Source organism: Denticeps clupeoides, chromosome 7 (assembly GCF_900700375.1).
Source record: "Denticeps clupeoides chromosome 7, fDenClu1.1, whole genome shotgun sequence".
NCBI classification, from domain to species: domain Eukaryota; kingdom Metazoa; phylum Chordata; class Actinopteri; order Clupeiformes; family Denticipitidae; genus Denticeps; species Denticeps clupeoides.
This window is the reverse complement of record NC_041713.1, coordinates 21,681,637-21,703,896: the sequence shown is the minus strand read 5'-3', so window position 1 is coordinate 21,703,896 and position 22,260 is coordinate 21,681,637. Positions and strand designations below refer to the sequence as shown.

Sequence of the window (22,260 nt, the reverse complement as noted above, 5' to 3'; positions counted from 1 at the left end):
CATGTTAAATGTGTTTAGCTCAGTATAATTACCTAACTAACACAAGTCCCTCACTTTTTCACAGCAGCACGCTTACCCTGTGGAGGCGCCACCGGTACAAAGTTCCACCCTGTCTCCTCCCCTCATGCTTTTCAGGATATTGCTGTGAGAACAGACGAAAATCAGCACACGATTTCATATCGAGACCCATCCCTAACCAAGCTGTGGTTACACAGTCTCCATGCTCCACCGTACATCAGATTGTCTTTTAGGTCCTGGGGTCTGTTAAAAGGAAAAAGGGGTAAAATTACAGAATTTTTTTTATGATAATTTTAACCAGTAGAAATTTTGTTTGAACTTTTAAATGAGAATGTCTGACTTCTATGACACTGGTAATGATGGAGTTGAGGAGGCTGTACATCACGTTATAGTAGCACAACGCCGCCTTTTATTAAATAAACACAAAGAACCCAAGCAAATAAACAGAAGACACCTTTATAAACATGTCATGTGAATAAGCCAGACTAAATTTACACAGATCTGGGAGCAGGAGGATGTAATTTACTCAGAAGAGGTCAAATGGCGCCATCTGGTGGGCTAGTGGCATCATGCCGTTAAACTGTATTAATATGTATATATATTGTCTGATACTGATATCAAATACGATACTGTTTCAGTCTAATGGTAATTCTACAAAAACAGTGCACCCATTCTGTAATTAATAAACTATAATGCACACCTGAAATAATTATTAAAACAATTATTTCTTCTAAATCAAAGTCGACTTTATTGTCACACAGAGAGACAAGATGGACTTGATGGATTCACAGTGTGGAAAAGGACATAGTGCAAATATCAGTTTAATCAGTTTTAATTTAGGTTGCTTCTGTCTCAAGAGGGACACCAGGCAGGGACGTCCACCCCCTACAGACATTTTTATTAAACCACTAGCAGCAGCAATTAGACAAGCTATAGTGATTAAAGGCCGTAGGGACGGTACCTTCCTGAGTGGCACCTCGGCCCTTCTGATTACGGGGCCATTTCCTTACCCACTAGGCCACCACAAAAGCTTCTAGTGAAGAGTTCCATACCACGTGATGGGCACACAGGTTCCTCTCAGGCTCCTCCCCTAGCCTGCACCTCCTCAGTTGGTTGTTTGTAGGCGGAGCAGGGCGGAGCTTCATGCTTATTAGGCCTCTGAAGCTGGTGTGATGCTGTTGACTGATACTTGTGCTGTTGCCCTTCGAGCGGTGACAGTGGCCAGAGAGTTGACTTGTGTGAATATATTATTCATATCTGCCCTGCACCTGTTATCATTATTATTACCACTAATATAATTGATACCTGTTAGTGGACCTTAGTATTTACCAGTGTGTGTGTGGGCTAGCAAATAGAGGACTGGGACTTTGGAGGGTTTCTTTCTCTCTCTCTCGCTCACACTCTCCCACTCTGTCACTGTGTGTGTAAGCACTGTATCCCTATTTCGTACACTTTTGCTCCCCTGGTTTACTCAACACCTACAACTCTCATCTCCCCCACCCTTGTTCCCGCCTGACGCTAGACCAGGGGATCGATTGTAACAGAAGTTCTTGATACCTTGGCCTGCAATCATAAAACCAAACTACAATGTGCAATTCTTGGTGATCATTGTGATCTCTGATTGGTCTCTAATTGAAACCTACATTTAACCATGGAGCACTTATTCTGTTTGTTTTTAATACAATGTCCACAAAAAATGGAATTTATTTGTCTTTATTCATTATTTAATTAGTAGTTCTCTACAGTAGTCTGCTAATGTCCTATGCGAAGGCAGTTTAAGTTCTTTTTCAGAACAGTTGTTGTAACTAGAGGTCTGAAATGCAAACAGGAGATGTTGAAAACCACATTTAACCTCCAACAGGCTGTTCATCAGCTGACCAAACCTTCATGACAACAGCGCAGAGACTCAGTAGTGAGTAGCACCACTGTTCTTGTTCATAGAACATCCTCAGAACCAGGGTCAGGTAGTCAGCCAGGATGGCAAGATCAGTGAGACTATGTATATACTGTAAAAACGACTAAATGATCACATTTCTGCACAACTTTGCACTGCTGGGTTCCTTACAGCATCCACTTCCTTGACGCCCTTGTTTCCCCAGACCCTAGATGTGTGTCTCGTGTTTGAAGCTCCCAAAGGAGACATGGTGTTTCTTTTCTTCTTTAAGTCTTCATGCAGATGCCGTTTTATGGTTTTTGTTCTGCGGGCAGCATCAGAAAAGGTCTTCATTTGGATTGTTTTCAAGGGCCGAACTATTGATCACTTTGGGTTTAAATGCACTTTTTAAATAAATTGCAGCTTCTTCTGCTTTCAGGCTGTTTATACCAGCGCGAAACGCGAATTGGACTACAGGTCCCATGATCCTCTGCGCGCCCGATCCTCCGCTAATCCCGTCGCCCGCGATCCAGCGAGCCGCACAGACCCCAATTCTGCCCTCCTCGCACCGTGAGCGCGGCGCCGCTCCGCCGCAGCGAAACATGGATTTAAATGCGGTCATAGACAAGATGGAAACGGGGGATCAAGATGCCGCGCTGCTGGCGTTGCAGGCTTATAACCAGGAGGTAAACCGCAGCTCTTCCTCGCCACACGGTCAACACACAGGCGAAGCTCAGCCCGAGGGATGTGCAGGCTGGCCGGACAGGTGCAGGTGTGGTTATAACGCGTGGGTTGCGCAGGTGTGGTTATAACGCGTGGGATGCGCAGGTGTGGTTATAACGCGTGGGATGCGCAGGTGGGGTTATAACGCGTGGGATGCGCAGGTGTGGTTATAACGCGTAGGATGCGCAGGTGTGGTTATAACGCGTAGGATGCGCAGGTGTGGTTATAACGCGTGGGATGCGCAGGTGTGGTTATAACGCGTGGGTTGCGCAGGTGTGGTTATAACGCGTGGGATGCGCAGGTGTGGTTATAACGCGTAGGATGCGCAGGTGTGGTTATAACGCGTGGGTTGCGCAGGTGTGGTTATAACGCGTGGGATGCGCAGGTGTGGTTATAACGCGTGGGATGCGCAGGTGTGGTTATAACGCGTAGGATGCGCAGGTGTGGTTATAACGCGTGGGATGCGCAGGTGTGGTTATAACGCGTGGGATGCGCAGGTGTGGTTATAACGCGTGGGATGCGCAGGTGTGGTTATAACGCGTGGATGCGCAGGTGTGGTTATAACGCGTGGGTTGCGCAGGTGTGGTTATAACGCGTGGGATGCGCAGGTGTGGTTATAACGCGTGGGATGCGCAGGTGGGGTTATAACGCGTGGATTGCGCAGGTGGGGTTATAACGCGTGGGATGCGCAGGTGTGGTTATAACGCGTGGGTTGCGCAGGTGTGGTTATAACGCGTGGGATGCGCAGGTGTGGTTATAACGCGTAGGATGCGCAGGTGTGGTTATAACGCGTAGGATGCGCAGGTGTGGTTATAACGCGTGGGATGCGCAGGTGTGGTTATAACGCGTGGGATACGCAGGTGGTGGTTATAACGCGTGGGAATGCGCAGGTGTGGTTATAACGCGTGGGATGCGCAGGTGTGGTTATAACGCGTGGGTTGCGCAGGTGGGGTTATAACGCGTGGGCTGCGCAGGTGTGGTTATAACGTGTAGGATGCGCAGGTGTGGTTATAACGCGTGGGCTGCGCAGGTGTGGTTATAACGCGTGGGTTGCGCAGGTGTGGTTATAACGCGTGGGATACGCAGGTGTGGTTATAACGCGTAGGATGCGCAGGTGTGGTTATAACGCGTAGGATGCGCAGGTGTGGTTATAACGCGTGGGATGCGCAGGTGTGGTTATAACGCGTGGGATACGCAGGTGTGGTTATAACGCGTGGGATGCGCAGGTGTGGTTATAACGCGTGGGATGCGCAGGTGTGGTTATAACGCGTGGGTTGCGCAGGTGGGGTTATAACGCGTGGGCTGCGCAGGTGTGGTTATAACGTGTAGGATGCGCAGGTGTGGTTATAACGCGTGGGCTGCGCAGGTGTGGTTATAACGCGTGGGTTGCGCAGGTGTGGTTATAACGCGTGGGATACGCAGGTGTGGTTATAACGCGTAGGATGCGCAGGTGTGGTTATAACGCGTAGGATGCGCAGGTGTGGTTATAACGCGTGGGATGCGCAGGTGTGGTTATAACGCGTGGGATACGCAGGTGTGGTTATAACGCGTGGGATGCGCAGGTGTGGTTATAACGCGTGGGATGCGCAGGTGTGGTTATAACGCGTGGGTTGCGCAGGGTGGGGTTATAACGCGTGGGATGCGCAGGTGTGGTTATAACGCGTGGGATGCGCAGGTGTGGTTATAACGCGTGGGTTGCGCAGGTGGGGTTATAACGCGTGGGATGCGCAGGTGTGGTTATAACGCGTGGGATGCGCAGGTGTGGTTATAACGCGTGGGATGCGCAGGTGGGGTTATAACGCGTGGATTGCGCAGGTGGGGTTATAACGCGTGGGATGCGCAGGTGTGGTTATAACGCGTGGATTGCGCAGGTGTGGTTATAACGCGTGGGATGCGCAGGTGTGGTTATAACGCGTGGGATGCGCAGGTGGGGTTATAACGCGTGGATTGCGCAGGTGGGGTTATAACGCGTGGGATGCGCAGGTGTGGTTATAACGCGTGGATTGCGCAGGTGTGGTTATAACGCGTGGGATGCGCAGGTGTGGTTATAACGCGTAGGATGCGCAGGTGTGGTTATAACGCGTAGGATGCGCAGGTGTGGTTATAACGCGTGGGATGCGCAGGTGGGGTTATAACGCGTGGATTGCGCAGGTGGGGTTATAACGCGTGGGATGCGCAGGTGGGGTTATAACGCGTGGATTGCGCAGGTGGGGTTATAACGCGTGGGATGCGCAGGTGTGGTTATAACGCGTGGGATGCGCAGGTGTGGTTATAACGCGTGGGATGCGCAGGTGTGGTTATAACGCGTGGGTTGCGCAGGTGTGGTTATAACGCGTGGGTTGCGCAGGTGTGGTTATAACGCGTGGGATGCGCAGGTGTGGTTATAACGCGTGGGATGCGCAGGTGTGGTTATAACGCGTGGGATGCGCAGGTGTGGTTATAACGCGTGGGTTGCGCAGGTGTGGTTATAACGCGTGGGTTGCGCAGGTGTGGTTATAACGCGTGGGATGCGCAGGTGTGGTTATAACGCGTGGGATGCGCAGGTGTGGTTATAACGCGTGGGATGCGCAGGTGTGGTTATAACGCATGGGATACGCAGGTGTGGTTATAACGCGTGGGTTGCGCAGGTGTGGTTATAACGCGTGGGTTGCGCAGGTGTGGTTATAACGCGTGGGATGCGCAGGTGTGGTTATAACGCGTGGGATGCGCAGGTGTGGTTATAACGCGTGGGATGCGCAGGTGTGGTTATAACGCATGGGATACGCAGGTGTGGTTATAACGCGTGGGATGTGCAGAGTGTGTTGTGTGGGAACGTGTGCCGAATTTAACCCGCTAATGTTACTCAGCAAGAGTGTTCCAACCCTGGATGGAAGTCAGGGACGCCGCTCATGTCACCTCTTCCGGCTGAGCTGCTGCTGCACGAGATGCGACTTTAGCGACAAACAGGGATCCCGAGCAGGTAACTGGCTTTGGTTCTGCTCAGGAGATTACGGGCCTGACCTCCAGCCACGTGTCCTTTCAGGTCGCCACACTAGTATTTCAGGTTAAGATAGGTCGTTTTGTTCGCCTAAAACCACAAGAATTGGGACCTGTGACCGTCCCGGCCGTTGCACTTTCAGTCTGGTGTTCAGGATTTCGTGCAGATCTCACCATGTTCACCATGTTTCCTGTCTCTTTCAGAAGGGCCAGTGTTTCACCTTCAATTCGGACGAGCAGGACGAGCGAGAGGTACGTATCGCACCTTAACCAGCACAGCCCAACCCAGAACACGGGTGGTAGTAGCCTTGTGGGTGACACACTCACCTATGAACCAGAAGACCCAGGTTCAAATCCCGCTTACTACCACTGTGTCCCTGAGCAAGACACTTAACCCTGAGTGTCTACAGACTGTAAGTCGCTCTGGATAAGGGCGTCTGATAAATGCCGTAAATGTAAACCAGCACGCTGCAGACCCCTACACCGTGGATAATGAAATCCTGTCTCATAATCATGATTCTTCCTTTATCTTGACCTTCACCCGCTTTGCATACCATGATTGTAGCATGGCAAGTTACAAAAGGTAATAATTTTATTTTTGGTTCAAAGTATACCATTTTAGAACCCTTAGTTTTAGTCCTTTAGCAAATAATGTAGATAATGACACACAACATCCATCCATCATGTTGATAAGCAGCAGCGTTCGTAACATGTAGAACGTGGTTAAGCTTTAATCTGCCACGTCATTCGGTAAAGGGCTTTTAACCTGCAGATAAGCCTGCGGGCCGCTCTGTGGTGAGCTGCTGTTCGCATGATGGAAATCTGCTTAGAGAAGCGCAGATTATCCAGGAGCCTCTGGCACTGTGGCGCGCTGGAATCTCCCATCTGCGCTCGGAAAGGAAAGGACCGTAGCGCCTGTGGTAAACCCTGGAAACACGCCTCTGTACAAAAGGAGAGCAGTTTCGGAATCCACATCGAGGATGCGTCCGGGTCTGTGACCTGTCAGTCAGATGAAGCCCGGCGGTCCCAGCTGGACACACTCGTGTAAATTTCACACTGTCGGGGGTTTCATGTGCATTAACGCTGCAACATGTCCTCATGCCCTGCATCACATATTTATGTATCATCCCTTCAGGATTAGAATATTGATTCTTGATCTTGTTTGCTTTGATTATAGATACAAAAAAAATCTTTTTAGGCAAATTTGTCTTATAATTATTTCAGAAAATCCAATCCAAACATATCAGCAATCAATATTATATTATAAAAAAATTTTAAATGGTTTGTCTCAAATTTCACCAAAAAACATTTTGTTTTATTAGACAACTTATTGTGTGTCTTTCTTTATTGTGTGATGATTTTATATCGATTTTATATTGAACTTTTCAGAATGTGCTCCCCCTCTGCAGGTTTTTATTGGAGCTGTCAGAGTTGATGCTAATTCTAATTATAAAGTCACAATATAAACTACAATTTAGCACAGACATAAAAACCAATTTAAGTGTAACAAACCACATTGCACAGAATGGCATTCAAATGTTTTACTTAGTAATAAATTGTTAACTTTATTTATGCCATTTAAAAAAAGCTGTATTTTATTAACCCAATATATACCACCGGCTATGGCTGCCCGATAGACCCAAGAAACGTCTAAACGTATTGTCTAAACCAATGAGGACAAATGTTTTGATATAGATTTTGGCTCAGATTGCTAGCATATTGATTTGTTGTGTGACCGCATCAGCGGCTCGGAGAGCTGGTCCTGGGTTTCCTGGAGAGAGACCTCCAGCCCTCCTGCCAGCTGGCCTGTCTGGAGACCATCCGCATCCTGTCGCGTGACAAGGGCAGCCTGAGCCCGTTCAGCAGCCGGCGGGCGCTGCAGCTGCTGGGCAGGAGCGCTGGCATCGCGCAGGAGGAGGAGGGCGGCCCGTCGCCAGAGATCCCTGACGTCGACGTCATCGTGGAGGCGCTGAAGTGCCTTTGCAACATGGTGTTCAACAGCGCCACGGCCCAGGAGCTGGGGGCCGAGCTGGGCCTGATTGTCGGGCTGGCAGAGCGGATGAAGCAGTGCCGCGAGCCGCAGTGGAGCCACGAGGTGCGCTTCTTCGACCTCCGCCTGACCTTTCTGCTGACGGCCCTGCGGGTGGATGTCCGTACCCAGCTGGCGCAGGAGCTGCGTGGGGTCAGCCTGCTGGCCGACGCCCTGGAAGCAACACTGGGCCTCGTCTGGCCCGACACGCATGAGGTGATGCGGCCGGGCGTGGCCGAGGGGGAGGAGCTCCAACCACTGGGCCGCCAAGAGACCGAACGTGCGATGGAGATCCTCAAGATCCTCTTCAATGTGACATTTGACACAAACCACCGCAAAGTGGATGAGGTCTGGCTTGTTGAAATGGCTGTGACGTTTATGTTCTATGTCTGATGTTAACGTTGTGAAGTTATGAGAATTTAATTTCACTGTTGAAACGTGGCAGGAAGAAGCAGCCATTTACAGACACCTTGGGGCCATCCTGAGACACTGCCTCATGAGCACAGCAGATGGGGAGGACCGCACGGAGGAGTTCCACAGGTGAAATAGTTTGAATATTTTGCAAGATGGAGAAAAAGGATGGATCAATGCTATGACAGTCCTGTGTGTGTGTGTGTGTGTGTGTGTTGCAGCCATACCTGTAACCTGTTGGGGAACCTCCCATTGCCCTGTTTGGATGTCCTGATCCTGCCTAAAGTACAGCAGGGCTCCATAGAGTACATGGGGGTCAACGTGGATGCAGTCAACATGTTACTGAAGTTAATGGAGAAGAGACTGGACAGGGTGAGGCATATAACATTTATATGTAAACATGTAAATCCTTACTTAGTCCCCCAGTTGTCCAGAACGGCCTTTTTGAAATTAAAATTCCTTGTTTCTGTTCATTTTTTCCCACTCTGGACACAATTTTACACCTTTTATACTGATAATCAGAGCAAGTGTCACTTACCTTCACCAGACAATGTGGTGAAGGTATGAAATCTTGGACCAGAGCGTACGTTGATACCTCAAAACATTTATATGTAAAAAAAAAAATCATGCCAACGAATGATCAATATTTCAGTATTTTACGGATACAGATATTTGGCAGATGACCACGTGTATTTTCGACCTCTTTAGGGAAACAAGCTGAAAGAAACCCTGCTGCCCTCTTTGAATCTCCTGACAGAGAGTGCCCGCATACACAGAGAGACCAGGAAGTTCCTCAGGATGAAAGTGAGTTCCTGGAGGTCTCCATAATTCTGAGTAATGAATTGTTCAAATGTTCCGAACACTGTGCTAAAACAGGAAAGAATCTAAAAAAGTTAAAACGTGACGTGAGGTCCGTGTCTGTGTCCAGGTGCTTCCTCCCCTTCGAGATGTAAAGAACCGTCCGGAGGTGGGGCACTCGCTACGGAACAAGCTGGTGCGTCTGATGACCCACATTGACACAGACGTCAAAAACTGTGCCGCCGAGTTTCTCTTTGTGTTGTGCAAGGAGAGCGGTAAGGGTTAACGGATGAAAAAGACGTGAAGTGCTAATGTTTGGTGCCATAGTCAGAGCCACAGTTGCAGTGCAGGTGGTTCTTCTGTGAATGGGATGGACAGAAGTCCAGATGACAGTCCCTTCTTGTCTGATTCAGTGTCGAGGTTCATCAAGTACACCGGGTATGGCAATGCCGCGGGCCTCCTGGCGGCACGAGGACTGATGCGAGGCGGACGTGACCCCGGACACTACTCTGAGGACGAGGACAGCGAAACTGAGGAGTACAGAGAGGCTAAACCCCAGTAGGTGGCACTTTTAGTGCTCTGGACCTGGTTCTGCTGATGTGTGTAATAAAGAGACCAGATGTTATCATGATGGTTGACTCGCTGGTATCTCCTCCACTTAGCATTAACCCGGTGACAGGACGAGTGGAGGAGGAGCAGCCCAATCCAATGGAAGGGATGACCGAGGAACAGAAGGAACATGAAGCCATGAAGCTGGTCAACATGTTTGATAAACTCTCTAGGTAACAAATAAAGCCACCTACTGAATGTGTGTGTGTGAGAGAGAGAGAGAGAGAGAGAGAGAGAGCGAGATATTTCAGACGTCGTTTCTGTTCATTTTCTGTCAGGGTACAAGTTATTCAGCCAATGAAGATAGGACCCGACGGGAAAATGACTCAGATGGAGTCGTCTGAAATGGCATGTCTGTCACAGCAAGGACCGTTCACTCAGAACTCGAGCAGCGAGGATGAGGAGGACTGAAGAGTTGTATTCTTCATGTGATAATTGGACCTGTAGACTGAAGACTGTAAAGAACCCAGGGCAAGTGCCATGAAACAGTCCTATTCATAACCCCCCCCCCCCCCCCCACCTCCAGTTCCTCAAACACCAAGCACACTAAGCAGACAGGGCTCTGTTCTTCTGTTTAGCGAAGACCGTACCTCCTCACTTCGCCAGCAGCGTTACTGGATGATCTCTGTGCGCGTGACTGTGTGTATACCAATGCACTAGGTTTTGCTTATGATGCCTTTCAGTTGTTTTCTATTCTTTATGATTCATACATCTTAAATTGGAGTACAATTCTATTAGTTTGCTTTATTTTGCACCAGCATACAGTACGACGTCAGCTTGTAGTCTGGATGTGTTTCTGAAGTAACGTGATTATGCAGCTCCATCAATCTTTTCTTTTTTGTCATCTATAGGACTCACTAATTGAGTGGAATTACATTTATGGAAAGGAAAGCATCTATAAAGCATTAATAAGCCCTGTGTTAAGTGTGCATGAGAGTCATACAGAGTGGTTGGTGGGAGGGATTGAATAGAATGTTTATATGTTAGAAATAAATGACAATTTCACTATTTTTTGAGTGTTTGGTTGAAAGACATTGTTTAATACAAAGTAGAGATTGTAAATAGGAATTCACAGCGCTGGGAATGGCAAAGAAGTAATGCATTTTTATTGTATGTGCTGTATTGTGAGATAAATTAAAAACCTTTAAGAAAATTTGTTTTGGACACTGACGCATACGTTATTTACCAGTGGCTTTGGTAGGCGATTTTGAATAGAAAAGACACTACATCATACACACAAGGACAAAAGAATACACATTTATGGTCTTATTCACAGACCATTCAAGACAAGCATTGTACATAAAGTCCAAACAACCGTAATATGCATAGTATATGAAATGAAAAATTTGTCCAATAATGTAAACTGGGTTGGTATCAAAATACATGTAACAGTGATGCATACTCAGAGTACAAGAACTGACATTAGTCATGGTCCATATCACATTTTATTTAGAATACAGTTACTCTGCTCCAATTTTTTTTTTTTCCATATATATAAATATATATATATAGAGAGAGTTTGTCTTGTACTCGCCTTAAAACATTGCTTCCCGTTCTGGTATATCAAGAGCTTCTGGGATTACATAATCATTAACAAATATTGATATTTGTATAATTGAAAAATAATCCCATGATCCTTAAATCACATGATCGTTGCAGGCTCACACTCATGAGTACAAATCTGGCTTTCCAAAGGCCTGCACACCAGGTGAACTCTAAACTGGCCACCCTGTCCAGGTCTGCGCACCCGGCTTTGGAACAAGTAGAGATGGACAGCGAGTGAGATTGTAAATGGGGGAATAGTAGCCTAGTGGGTACCACACTCGCCTATGAACCAGAAGACCCAGGTTCAAATCCCACTTACTACCATCGTGTCCTTGAGCAAGACACTTAACCCTGAGTGTCTCCAGGGGGGACTGTCCCTGTAACTACTGATTGTAAGTCGCTCTGGATAAGGGCGTCTGGTAAATGCTGTAAATGTAAATGAGCAGAATGTAATAATGAGTTTTGAAATTGTTTCATACCTAAACATTTGAAAAACATAAAGGTTTTCATAGCATAAGTGCAACTTTTGTGAACATGAACAGCAGGTTATGTTCTGTGTTCTGCCGCTCCCAGAAGCCTGTGATTGAGACCAACGGGCTTTTGAATCTGAAGCTTTTTCTCTTGGACTGAAGCCTGTCGCACTCTAGTTATTATGGAATCCACATAGTGAATTACACACTTTCATTCAATGCCTTTTTAATGTGGGTTGACTTCCTCTGTTAATCTGTTAATTGTGTTGTACCGTGCAAAAGCTTTAGGCCGCAGTGAAAGTAATTGCTGTGCTGGGCTGGCACCCGCTCCTGGGTGAGTCTCCTCCCTGTGTCCCCTCTGCCAGCCATAAGTAACAGGACTAAGCAGTTATGGAAAGTGAGTGAAAGGTCCCACATTTTAATTATTGAAAAGCTAGAATGGCAATAATTTCATGTGATTTCAGAAAATCTGTTTCTATGTAGAGATGTGCTACAAGAACTGGGGGTTGGTCTCTCACAACTTTGAACTGAAAAACAATGAAATTTTTACTTTACAGAGCTGAACAGTAAAGCATTAGGTCGCCCTCAGTGAGGATTTGGCCCAGAAGTTGATTGACAGCATGTCATGGCGAATTGCAGAGGTGTTGAAAAAAAGGGCCAACACTGCAAATATGGACTCTTTGCATAAACGTAATGTAATTGTCGCTAAAAGCCTTTGATAACACCACAGAAACAACTGACACAAGATCTAAAAACACAGAGGCAGCAAACCAGTATTTGTGTCATCCTCAAAACCTTTGGCCACGACTGTAGGTACAAAAATGTATGCTGTAGCATGAAAACTAGAGTCGTGAGAATTAGTCAAAACGTGGCCCCATTTGACTGGTTCTACTAGAAAAGTGGACGTGCATAAAAGAGGTAGCAGAACACTTGGATGGGGAATAATGAACGCTTGTATATAACAGGGTTGTAAATAATGAGGCGGTGTTGGTTCCCAGCGTGCACCGCGGCCGCACGTCACCGGCTAGCCCCGCCGTTTCCGCCGCTCTTCTTCGTCTTCTTCTTCTACTTCTTCTACTACTTCTTCTTGTTGTAGGCGGCTGCGACGCGGTCGCCCTTCTCCCCGCGGGTCGCGATGAAAGATGTAACCGGGTACCTGAAGCAGCAGCAGAGCAGGAGCCCCAGCGTCGAGCTGTCGGCGGAATGGCGGGCTCTGGAGGAGCTCTACAACAGGAAGTAAGCTGAGTCATGCGGCTAGCGGGCAGGCTAGCATGTAACCGGGCGTCCGTGGGAAATAACCTCGTATCCCGAACCAGCTGTGTTGTTGAGGTTTTTTAATTTGAGACTGTTTGTCTCTCCACGTGTGTTTGTGTAACTTTTCTTACCTTTTATTCTCTCTTTTTTTTAACATTTACATTTTACATTTACGCCCTTATCCAGAGCGACTTACAACCAGTAGTTACAGTGACAATATTGGGTTAAGTGTCTTGCTCAGGGACACAATGGTATTAAGTGGGATTTGTTTCATAGGCGAGTGTGTTACCCACTAGGCTACTACCACCACTAAAAATCTAATATGTATAATAATCTGGTCTCTCATCTAACCTGTTTGCTCTGGGTTTTTTTTATTTAGCTTTTTAAATTAGCTCATAAATTGATAAAATAGTGCCTAGGTTCTCTCGGTCTCGGACCAGACAATTTTGGGCCCTTAGAAGATCCCTTTACTTTCCACCAGTGAACCAACAACGACAGAAAACTCAGGTCCGAGCTTAATTAATTAATTAATTAAAGTGGAGTGATTGTCACTTGTGATACACAGCACACGGTGCACGCTGTGAAATGTTACCTCTGCTTTTAACCATCACCCTTGGTGAGCAGTGGGCAGCCATGACAGGCGCCCGGGGAGCAGTGTGTGGGGACAGTGCTTTGCTCAGTGGCACCTTGGAGGATCGGGATTCGAACTGGCAACCTTCTGATTACTGGGCCGCTTCCTTAACTGCTAGGCCACCACTGCCCCCCTCTCTCCTGTCCTAATAATCACAAAGTTTGCTGCTTCTGGTTTTATTATGACAATTTGCATACAGTCCAGAACGTTATGAAGAATGATCAGATGAATTGCAATGAAAATAAACTTTATCCCAAAAAAACCTGTTTCTTCTGCATTTCAGCCCTGCAGTAAAAGGACCTGCTGAGATCATTTCAGTGATCCTCTCATGAGCATAACTAGATCTTTCTGGAGATGCTGAATGAGTTAGAATAGCAGACTGGATGTATAAAACGCGCGCTGTCATCATTGCGTTGCATAAAAAAGGGCTTCACAGGCAAGGATGTTGCTGCTAACCAAGCTTTCTTGCCTGCTTCAGGCTGTGGCATCAGCTGACCCTGAAGGTGTCGGACTTTGTGCAGGATCCGTGTTTTGCGGCCGGCGACGGTCTTATTCAGGTGAGAGGAGACATCCTGTTACTCTGAGCACATCAGACATCGTCGTGTTCCTGCGGATGCTACACCTTCTCCTTTATTCCCGCAGCTGTACGAGAACTTCCTCTGTGACTTTGAGCATAGGTGAGCGAAGTACATATTCATGGGCTCTGGTTGGGATGATTTTGAGTGAAGCCTTTTTGTAGTTAACATTTTCATTATTTATCCTTTTGTACAGGATCAACCCGCTGTCGTTGGTAGAAATCATTCTTTTTGTAGTACGGCAGATTACAGGTCATTTTTAAATATTCCCATTATCAAAAGCCACACATTTTCTATGGCACGGTGTTATTAATAATTCATTTTTTCATAACAGATCCTAATGCAGCAATCAGCTTCCTTGAAAAAACGAAAGAAAAGGTGACTAACATGAATGAATATTTTCCTAATTCAGTGTTTTATCGTTTGTCGCATAGCTACAACGATTGTGTCTGATTATTTTACAGGTAAAGAGCAGTGAAGAAGCTGTGATCCTCTGTAAGACCACAATTGGTGGCCTCAGGCTTGACATCAATGACCTTCCAGCCACAAAGGTGACCCCGTGGCTCCAGATGTATTTAGACTCCTGGAAATACCCCACAAACGCTCAACCTCTGTAACAATCCCAAACGTTTCAGAAACTAATTGAGGAGGTGGAGGAGATGCTGAACAACCTGCCTGGCGTGACCTCCGTCCACGGCCGGTTCTACGACCTGTCCAGCAAATACTACCGCATTGTGGGCAATCATGCCCTGTACTACAAGGACGCGCTGCGCTACCTGGGATGCGTGGACATTAAAACCCTGCCAGGTAACTACTCCTATGGTGTCCTTTTAACCTCGGCTGACCTCCGCATCACCTGATACCGAGTTCAACGCCGACCCGCGCAGATTTCATATGGGCTCGTGCTCTAGTTTCTTCACCGTAATGAGCTCGGTTTGTATTATTATCATTATAGAGGCGGAACAGCAAGAAAGAGCCTTCACACTGGGTCTGGCTGGCCTGCTCGGGGAGGGGGTGTACAACTTTGGAGAACTGGTGAGTGAGACTGATGGTGACGGGACCGTTGTTCTCGTCACTAATTCAGGTCCATTTGTGCCAGTTTCATTTGTATTGTGTTATGAGGCTTCAGCCATCTTTGTACTTTTGTTTTAGGATAAGTATATTATTTCTGTTCTACTTATAATTAATTCAGTAATATGATCCAGGGCTCTAGACTGCCGTTTTTCCCTAGGTGCAAAAGTTAGGTGCACAAAGTTTTCGGAAGCATCACATTTAATAAGTTTTACAGGTTCACTTTGAACTCCTGTGATATTGCTGTGCATATAGGGAATATTAATTGATCTAAATTGCATTAATATAAAGTTCATTATTTGAAGCACAATTCTACAAGAAAGGTAACTTATTGAAAATGTGTTGTGTTAAAGTGCTTCACTGAGCTGACATTAAAACAAGATAAATAAAATGGAAATTAAAATTGGGGCCGTGGTGGCCCCACTAGGTTTCCCCCTAGTGCTTCAAGAGCTTGAACTTGATTAACATCTCGGCCCGGTCTGTTTGCTGAAACACAGTGGGGGAGAGGGGACACTGGGCCAGTACATAAACAATGGCAGGTGTCTGGCTTTTTAAAAGGTGTACTTGTCGGGCTGCAGTCAGTACAGGAATATCTGGACCACGGCTAATCAGGGGCAGGATATCTGACTGGTTTAGAATATGACATGGGCCTTTTTTTGGTCACAATCTAGAGCCCTGTGATCCATACTGTGCCTAACTAATAGAAATGTGTGTGTTTAAGCACGTTTAATAAATGAAATCCATGTCTATGGTATCAGAGGGAAGCTCTGCAGACACAATATGACTGATCTACAGCCGTCTTCTATCAGCAGCATGTGTAGATGTTCTGTTTCTGGTCGTCTGCAGCTCATGCATCCCGTGTTGGAGTCTCTGAGAAAGACAGACAAGCAGTGGTTAATCGACACCCTGTATGCCTTCAATGCGGGGAACGTCGAGAAGTTCCAGGCCTTCAAATCAGCCTGGGGACAGCAGGTAAGCGGGTGCCTTTGCCATATGCCATGTCCAATCCAGTAGGTGGTAGTTTCTGACCGTGGATGTCCTGCCCTTGCTCTTCGGTGGCACAGTCTTATTAAAGTATTATATTACATTAACGCACAGCTTATCTTCACACCGTTTTATTACGTTTACCATGGTATTCAACTACTGTCAGCATTTCTTGCAATGTGCACTTTTGATACCGGGGGACACTTACCGTGGAACGTATGCACGATGACACTTCATAATAACATGACTTCTGTTCTATCAAAGCCAGACTTGGCAGCGCAAGAAACCAAACTCATGCAGAAGATACAGCTGCTTTGTGTGATGGAGGTAAGCCAGACCAGCGTGCGTGGAGCAAAAATGAATTAGTTTTGGCTAAAATAATTTGTCACAGCACATTTATTATTTAAGTTTGGTTACTCTGCTTTGTGTCCCATCAGATGACGTTCAGTCGGCCGGCCAACAACAGACAGCTGACATTCCACGAAATTGCTCAGAGTGCCAAGATCCCAGTGAACGAGGTTGGTGTGTCTCAACGCAGGGGATGGAGGGTTGGTGATCAGAATGGGCTGTGATCAGATTCTTTGTGTATCTTTCAGGTGGAGCTCCTGGTAATGAAGGCTCTTTCTGTTGGCCTCATCAAGGGGAACATTGATGAAGTTGACCAGAAAGTTCAAATGACCTGGGTCCAGCCCAGAGTTCTGGACCTGCAGCAGGTCAGATGGCGCGTCCCACTCTGAGCCCCATTTTACTCTTGAGTGTGTTTTATTGCAAAGGTCTTCAGTCTACATAACGTATTTAATGTAGACTTTGGCTCAGAATAAATGACCATGCAGCGTCTGGTAGTGGCAGAAAAGGTCTGAAAGGTCTCGAGTTAGAACAACTGTGGTGAACAGGCATCTGGTGGTGGGGGAAGCTGGTCCAGCACATAGCTTGCATATTATTTGTTGGGGAAGGTTTTAGCCTCGTGGTTTGTATAACCTCCTGCTTCTGTCCTGCTTCTTCCAGATTAAAGGCATGAAGGATCGTCTGGACTTGTGGTGTGGTGATGTCAAGAATATGGCCATCCTGGTTGAGCAGCAGGCCCAGGACATCCTCACCTAAACCTCTGCATGCTGGTCATCTCTGCAATGCCATTTTTGTATTGTCTGTTGCAAAAGCGTAGAAGTAAAGGATTTCCATATTTAATAACATGAACTGGTGTGTGTTTTTAATCCACAGTGCGCTGGATTAGTTCAAAAGGATATGGCTGGTATTTCATTTACCGCATTCATCAGACGTCCAATCAGGTCTTCTGGTTCACATGCGCACCTTTTGATTACTGGACCTGCTGGCTTTTTTTTAAGGACTGAACAGGTGAATTAAACTAAAATCTAACTCGCTATCCATCATTACTAAGCAGCGTTGTGGCATTTAAACACATGAAGCCAGAGCCTGGATTTGAACTTACGACCTTCGAGACTGACTACCATGCCACTGTGTGGTCTACGAAGCAAATCTAGTTTTCAAATACATTCAGAATGTAAAGAACTCCAGTCATTGTAAATGTGTAAGGGGTGTAAATAGTCCCGTTGAGGGTGAGCAGGAGCTAGAGGCGGTGTAATGCAGGGGTAATAATAGACTGAGCAGCAGCGTTTTATATTTATATTCCGCGATATACGGCTCAGGTTTCATACCGCCACTCCTCCTGCTCTCCGAACATCTGCTGACAGGATACAGACGGACGCTGGTGGCAGTGTAGCTACATGGATTTATTAATACGAGAAATGTAGGGGCTTGAAGGAATGGACCGCGGTCCCTCCAGCAGACTGGAGTCCTCAGCGCTTTTTGTAGTTTTCAAGGTGGGACAGGATCCATCCAGAGGGTCCCAGGATGGTGACAAACATGGTGACCATCACAAAAACTTGTTCCTGCATTATGAGAAGAGGAATATACAGATAAATATATATAAATATACATCTACACATTCACAAAAAGTAGCTGCCTGAAGTGGAAGACATGCTACATGTGGACCTTTCTGGACCTTGTTTGCATTAGTAATGGAGTTGAGTTGATCAGGTCATTTTTTTTCAGATTCATTTCACCAGTTAGGTTGTTGATTGTTTTACCTTCATAATTTATTTTAGAAGAAATCTATAGATCTTCTGCAATTAAAACACGCTATCAGAGAATTTTATAGTGTTACCTAAACCTGTCTATTTATTTATTTGTTTATAGCATTTTAATAAATTGGTGTCTCGTTGGGGGACCGCATGGTGGGACAGTAAGTGATGTGACCTAACATCTCCATGGTTGTGAGTTCGAATCCTGCCTCGGACCTTGTGTGCATGAATCTGAAAGTGAAGTGATTGTCATTGTGAAACACTTCAGCACAGCACATGGTGACACAACGAAATGTGTCCTGTGCTTCTAACCATCACCCTCGGTGAGCAGTGGTCACCATGACAGGCGCCCGTGGAGCAGCGTGTGGGGACGGTACTTTGACATCGTGGCATTCATTTACATTTATGGCATCTGGCAGACGGCCTTATCCAGAGCGACTCACAACGTGCTTCCATGTTAGCGATCGATGAAGTGATCAATTCTGGTTCACTAGGACCCCAACTATGAATACAATCTTTTTATTCATTATGTTGTAGTGAATAAAAAGATAAAAAAAAGAATAAGAATAAGGCATTCGAACCGACAACCTTTTGATTACGGGTCCGCTTCCTTAACCACTAGGCCACAACTGCCCGAAAAAAACCCAACAACAACTCCAGTTGTTTATCACCAACTCTCAACCAAACTACAAGAATAAGTACGGAAAGAATCAGTTGGTTGAGCCAGTCGGTTCCTAACAGGAACATGTTCCTTAGTCACTAAGACACAACTTTGCATGCTCTCCCCGTGCTGGCGCGTGTTTCCTCAGGGTTCTCCAGTTTCCTCCCGCAATCCAAAGGAACAGGCACTAGATGTATTGGCAACTCTAAATTGACTGTAGGTGTGAGTGAGTGTCCTGTGGTGGGCTGGCGTCCAGTCCTGGACGTGTCCCCGCCCTGTGCCCAGTGTGACTGGACGACGGGCTAGACAAATATCATCAAGACTAATATGCACAGTCATTTTTTTTTGCCTGACTGCAATTACACTTCAAATATCTCATTATTTTATAATATGATTCTCAATATTGATCATCAAAGTAACAGATTCAGGGAAAAAAATGACAGCACAGCAATAAAAATATCCGTGTAAACTGGAGGAAGCGTTTCATACAGGAGCTATATTCGTCATGATCAGACGAAATATCTAAAACACCCGACAAGCACCCAAACTTGGAAACGAAAAGGATATTTTTTAATATCGAAGGGGAAATTCCCGTGACCCCATTGTCCCCACCTGCACGCGCGACCTTGTGCGTCTTTAACCTGCAGTAACCATGACTTAGAACTTTCACTTTTACTGCCATTCTTCATAAATCTGCAAATCTGCCCCCTTCTCCCTTGTTACTGATGCGGACGACGTGAGTAAAACCTCTTGGCGCGCAGGAGACGTCGCCTGTGGCAGAAATGTCGCAGCAGCTCGCGACGACAGTGACAAGATCGGCGGCGCTAAATGGCGGATCTTTGGTCCTGAATTGTGCGCGGTGCCGCGTTATCGACCCAGAACGGAACATGACCCGGACGTGTGTCCCCGGGGCGCGCGGCTGGGAAGGTGCGCGACAGGCGACTCACCCCGACGCCGAGCGCGTTTTTCGGCGGCTTGGCTGAAATGCGGGCCCTGGGCGGCACCTGCAGCCTCGCCGCGCTCCTCAGCAGCAGGGAGCAGGTTCGGGTCAGTGGCGACATGGCGTCCGGTCCGGTCCGGTCCGTGCGCTCTGCGTGTCTGGCGCGCGTCACGCGTCCCCTCCAGGGAAAGAAGTGGCGGCCACCCTGCGCGTCACCCGGCGGGCGTCACCATGCTTCTCCGAGCATATGCACTGGCCCTCTCTGCTCATGTTCTCAACTAGTTTTATTAGCAAATGTGCAAATAAATACACGTTTTTGTGGTGAAAAGTTACAAAAAAAAAGGCCACTCTGTGGTTTGCAGACACTACTGGATTCCCATATAAGGGAATAGTGGCTGCGGCCACACCAGTGTGGGCAGGAGGCCAGTGAGACTTTGACCCAGACATGGTGGCGGAGGCGGGACTGCCGGCGTATGCCAAGCGGAGGTGTTGGTTGGAGAGATAAGTTGGCAGCGCTGCACAGGGGGGCCTGGTCCCGGTGAACAGCGAGAGATCTGCGGCCTGCAGTTAATGATAAAACACCTTCCCAGGAGCAGGCGCTGCCATGAATGTAGAAGCAATTGATCAGTGCAGAAATCATGTTTTTATTCAAATATACACGTGAACAGAGCGGCACTGAGGACACGACCAGACGATCTATTCCACATAGTGAACCTGAATGTTCCCAGTTGTCAGCATTCTTCTGGGCCTTCTGGAGTCCAGCGAGCTCAGCTTCTGGAATTCTTCAGCAAAACAAAGAGCAGAGAGTCTGTTGCCACCACGACACGTGATGTCTCGCATTTAAAATCCAAATCAATCTAAATACAAGTTACCACATGCATTCTGACCTTTCAGTTCACTTACCCGCATATTGAAATATTAAGAGCAACCGAGGAGTGCACTGAAAGCAGTAAAATTGGGGTAAAGGTGTACCGTACACTACGCAACTCCAACTTAGAGGCATACGAGTCATAAAGAATGGACTCTGGGGCAGTAAAATAGGGCCTGTGGTCTGTGTTTACATTTACATTTACAGCATTTATCAGACGTCCTTATCCAGAGTGACTTACAATCAGTAGTTACAGGGACAGTCTCCCTGGAACAACTTAGGGTTAAGTGTCTTACTCAGGGACACAATGGTAGTAAGTGGGATTTGAACCTGGGTCTTCTGGTTCATAGGCGATTGTGTTACCCACTAGGCTACTACCATGTTCTCTGTTTAGGAGTGACGGGCAGTGTTGTGATCTGATTTGATTACCATGTAACTTCTGATATGAAGAAAAAAAACATTTTAGTAGTACTGAGGTCTGATGAGTCTAGATCAGGGTAAAAAAGGAAGTATGTATTTGTCAAAAAAACATTTTCGTCTCCTGTCGTCAATTTAAAAATGAATGTAACTAAATGAAATAAAAAAATAAATGGCGTGGCATTATCATTAATGGATTAAAAAAGGCCTAGATACGTTAGAGTGGCTGAGTAGTGAAAGTCTAAAAAGGAAAGTCTAAAATGACTACGTCATGAAACGTATGGTAAGAAATGAGGGGCCCTTTTTGGAGCAGGACGTACCTCTAATGACCGTGTACCACCCCTTCAACCCAGATTTGTAAAGATCCTCATCGCTGTCGGCTGTGTATCTTCTGCCATCTGGTGGGAAAAAATGAACTATTATTTCAAATGCCAGCGGCTAGTTTTCCTCCTGCGATATGCAGAAGCAGCTCTTTAGACCGGCCGGTTTGTCTGGGACGAAAAGGAGTCCCTGTGGATTCCCAACATTTTTTACATTTAGAGCATTTATCAGACGCCCTTATCCAGAGCGAGAAGTTACAGGGACAGTCCCCCCCTGGAGCAATTTAGAGTTAAGTGTCTTGCTCAGGGACACAATGGTAGTAAGTGGCATTTGAACCTGGGTGTTACCCACTAGGCTACCACCACCCCACACCCAACATGTTTATCCGTGTACTGAATAGACAGGGAAGACACTTACACTTTCCCTTCAGGTACATCATTGACTGCGGTCCCCAGTTATTTGAGAGCGGGGTCTGTTTCAGAGAAAACTGCCACGTTACAGCACTCCACACACCCACCGGGACGTTCGCAATGAGGGAGTAGAGGACAGCGTCCTACCTTCTGCGATGAGTGCTCCACCACTATATCAAATGTAATTACAGCAAGAATCCAGACATTCACTAATCCTGCGCCCTACGGGAGAAAAAAAAAGATTCGTTTTAGTTTGAAACTGCACATCAGGAACAGTCATTAGCAGCACTTGACGAACGCTCACCATATTTGTGTGGAAGAGAAACCTCTTCTGTCTTCTGTCCTGCAGCACCATCTGATCTGACCAATGTTCCCATCCCCCTTATATTCCTATCAATAGCAACAGGGCCTCGGGTTCAATACAACCCCCTGTGGGGTCCATCTCTTACTAGAGTTCCACCTTATCATGGGGGAACCGTTTATATTAGCCGGAGCACGAAAGCAGACGTCAGGAACACACCTGGCAAAATGAAAATCGATGCCTGGTGTTTACTCCTCATCTCCACAGCGTTACATG

At 46.7% G+C, this 22,260-nt stretch overlaps 2 protein-coding genes across 3 annotated transcripts; both read left to right on the top strand.

Moving 5' to 3' along the window:
- Nucleotides 1-2,398: 2,398 nt before the first annotated feature.
- Nucleotides 2,399-10,592, top strand: ric8a (RIC8 guanine nucleotide exchange factor A). 2 transcript variants are annotated; one of them, XM_028986116.1, is made up of 11 exons: nt 2,399-2,577; nt 5,795-5,842; nt 6,156-6,173; nt 7,335-7,967; nt 8,065-8,159; nt 8,252-8,402; nt 8,739-8,834; nt 8,959-9,103; nt 9,242-9,386; nt 9,491-9,610; nt 9,716-10,592. In XM_028986116.1, the coding sequence occupies exons 1-11, from the start codon at nt 2,494-2,496 to the stop codon at nt 9,846-9,848; spliced, it is 1,668 nt and encodes a 555-aa protein (XP_028841949.1). In that variant the 5' UTR covers nt 2,399-2,493; the 3' UTR covers nt 9,849-10,592. The 2 variants fall into 2 exon arrangements, with proteins under 2 accessions (XP_028841949.1, XP_028841950.1); XM_028986117.1 differs by lacking the exon at nt 6,156-6,173 and having other exon boundaries at nt 9,716-9,857.
- Nucleotides 10,593-12,587: 1,995 nt separating this feature from the next.
- psmd13 (proteasome 26S subunit, non-ATPase 13) lies at nt 12,588-17,157 on the top strand. The gene is made up of 13 exons (XM_028986106.1): nt 12,588-12,688; nt 13,816-13,894; nt 13,980-14,014; nt 14,109-14,164; nt 14,247-14,290; nt 14,377-14,463; nt 14,548-14,719; nt 14,868-14,947; nt 15,830-15,955; nt 16,232-16,294; nt 16,405-16,485; nt 16,564-16,680; nt 16,973-17,157. The coding sequence occupies exons 1-13, from the start codon at nt 12,588-12,590 to the stop codon at nt 17,066-17,068; spliced, it is 1,137 nt and encodes a 378-aa protein (XP_028841939.1). The 3' UTR covers nt 17,069-17,157.
- The last annotated feature ends 5,103 nt before the right edge of the window (nt 17,158-22,260 follow it).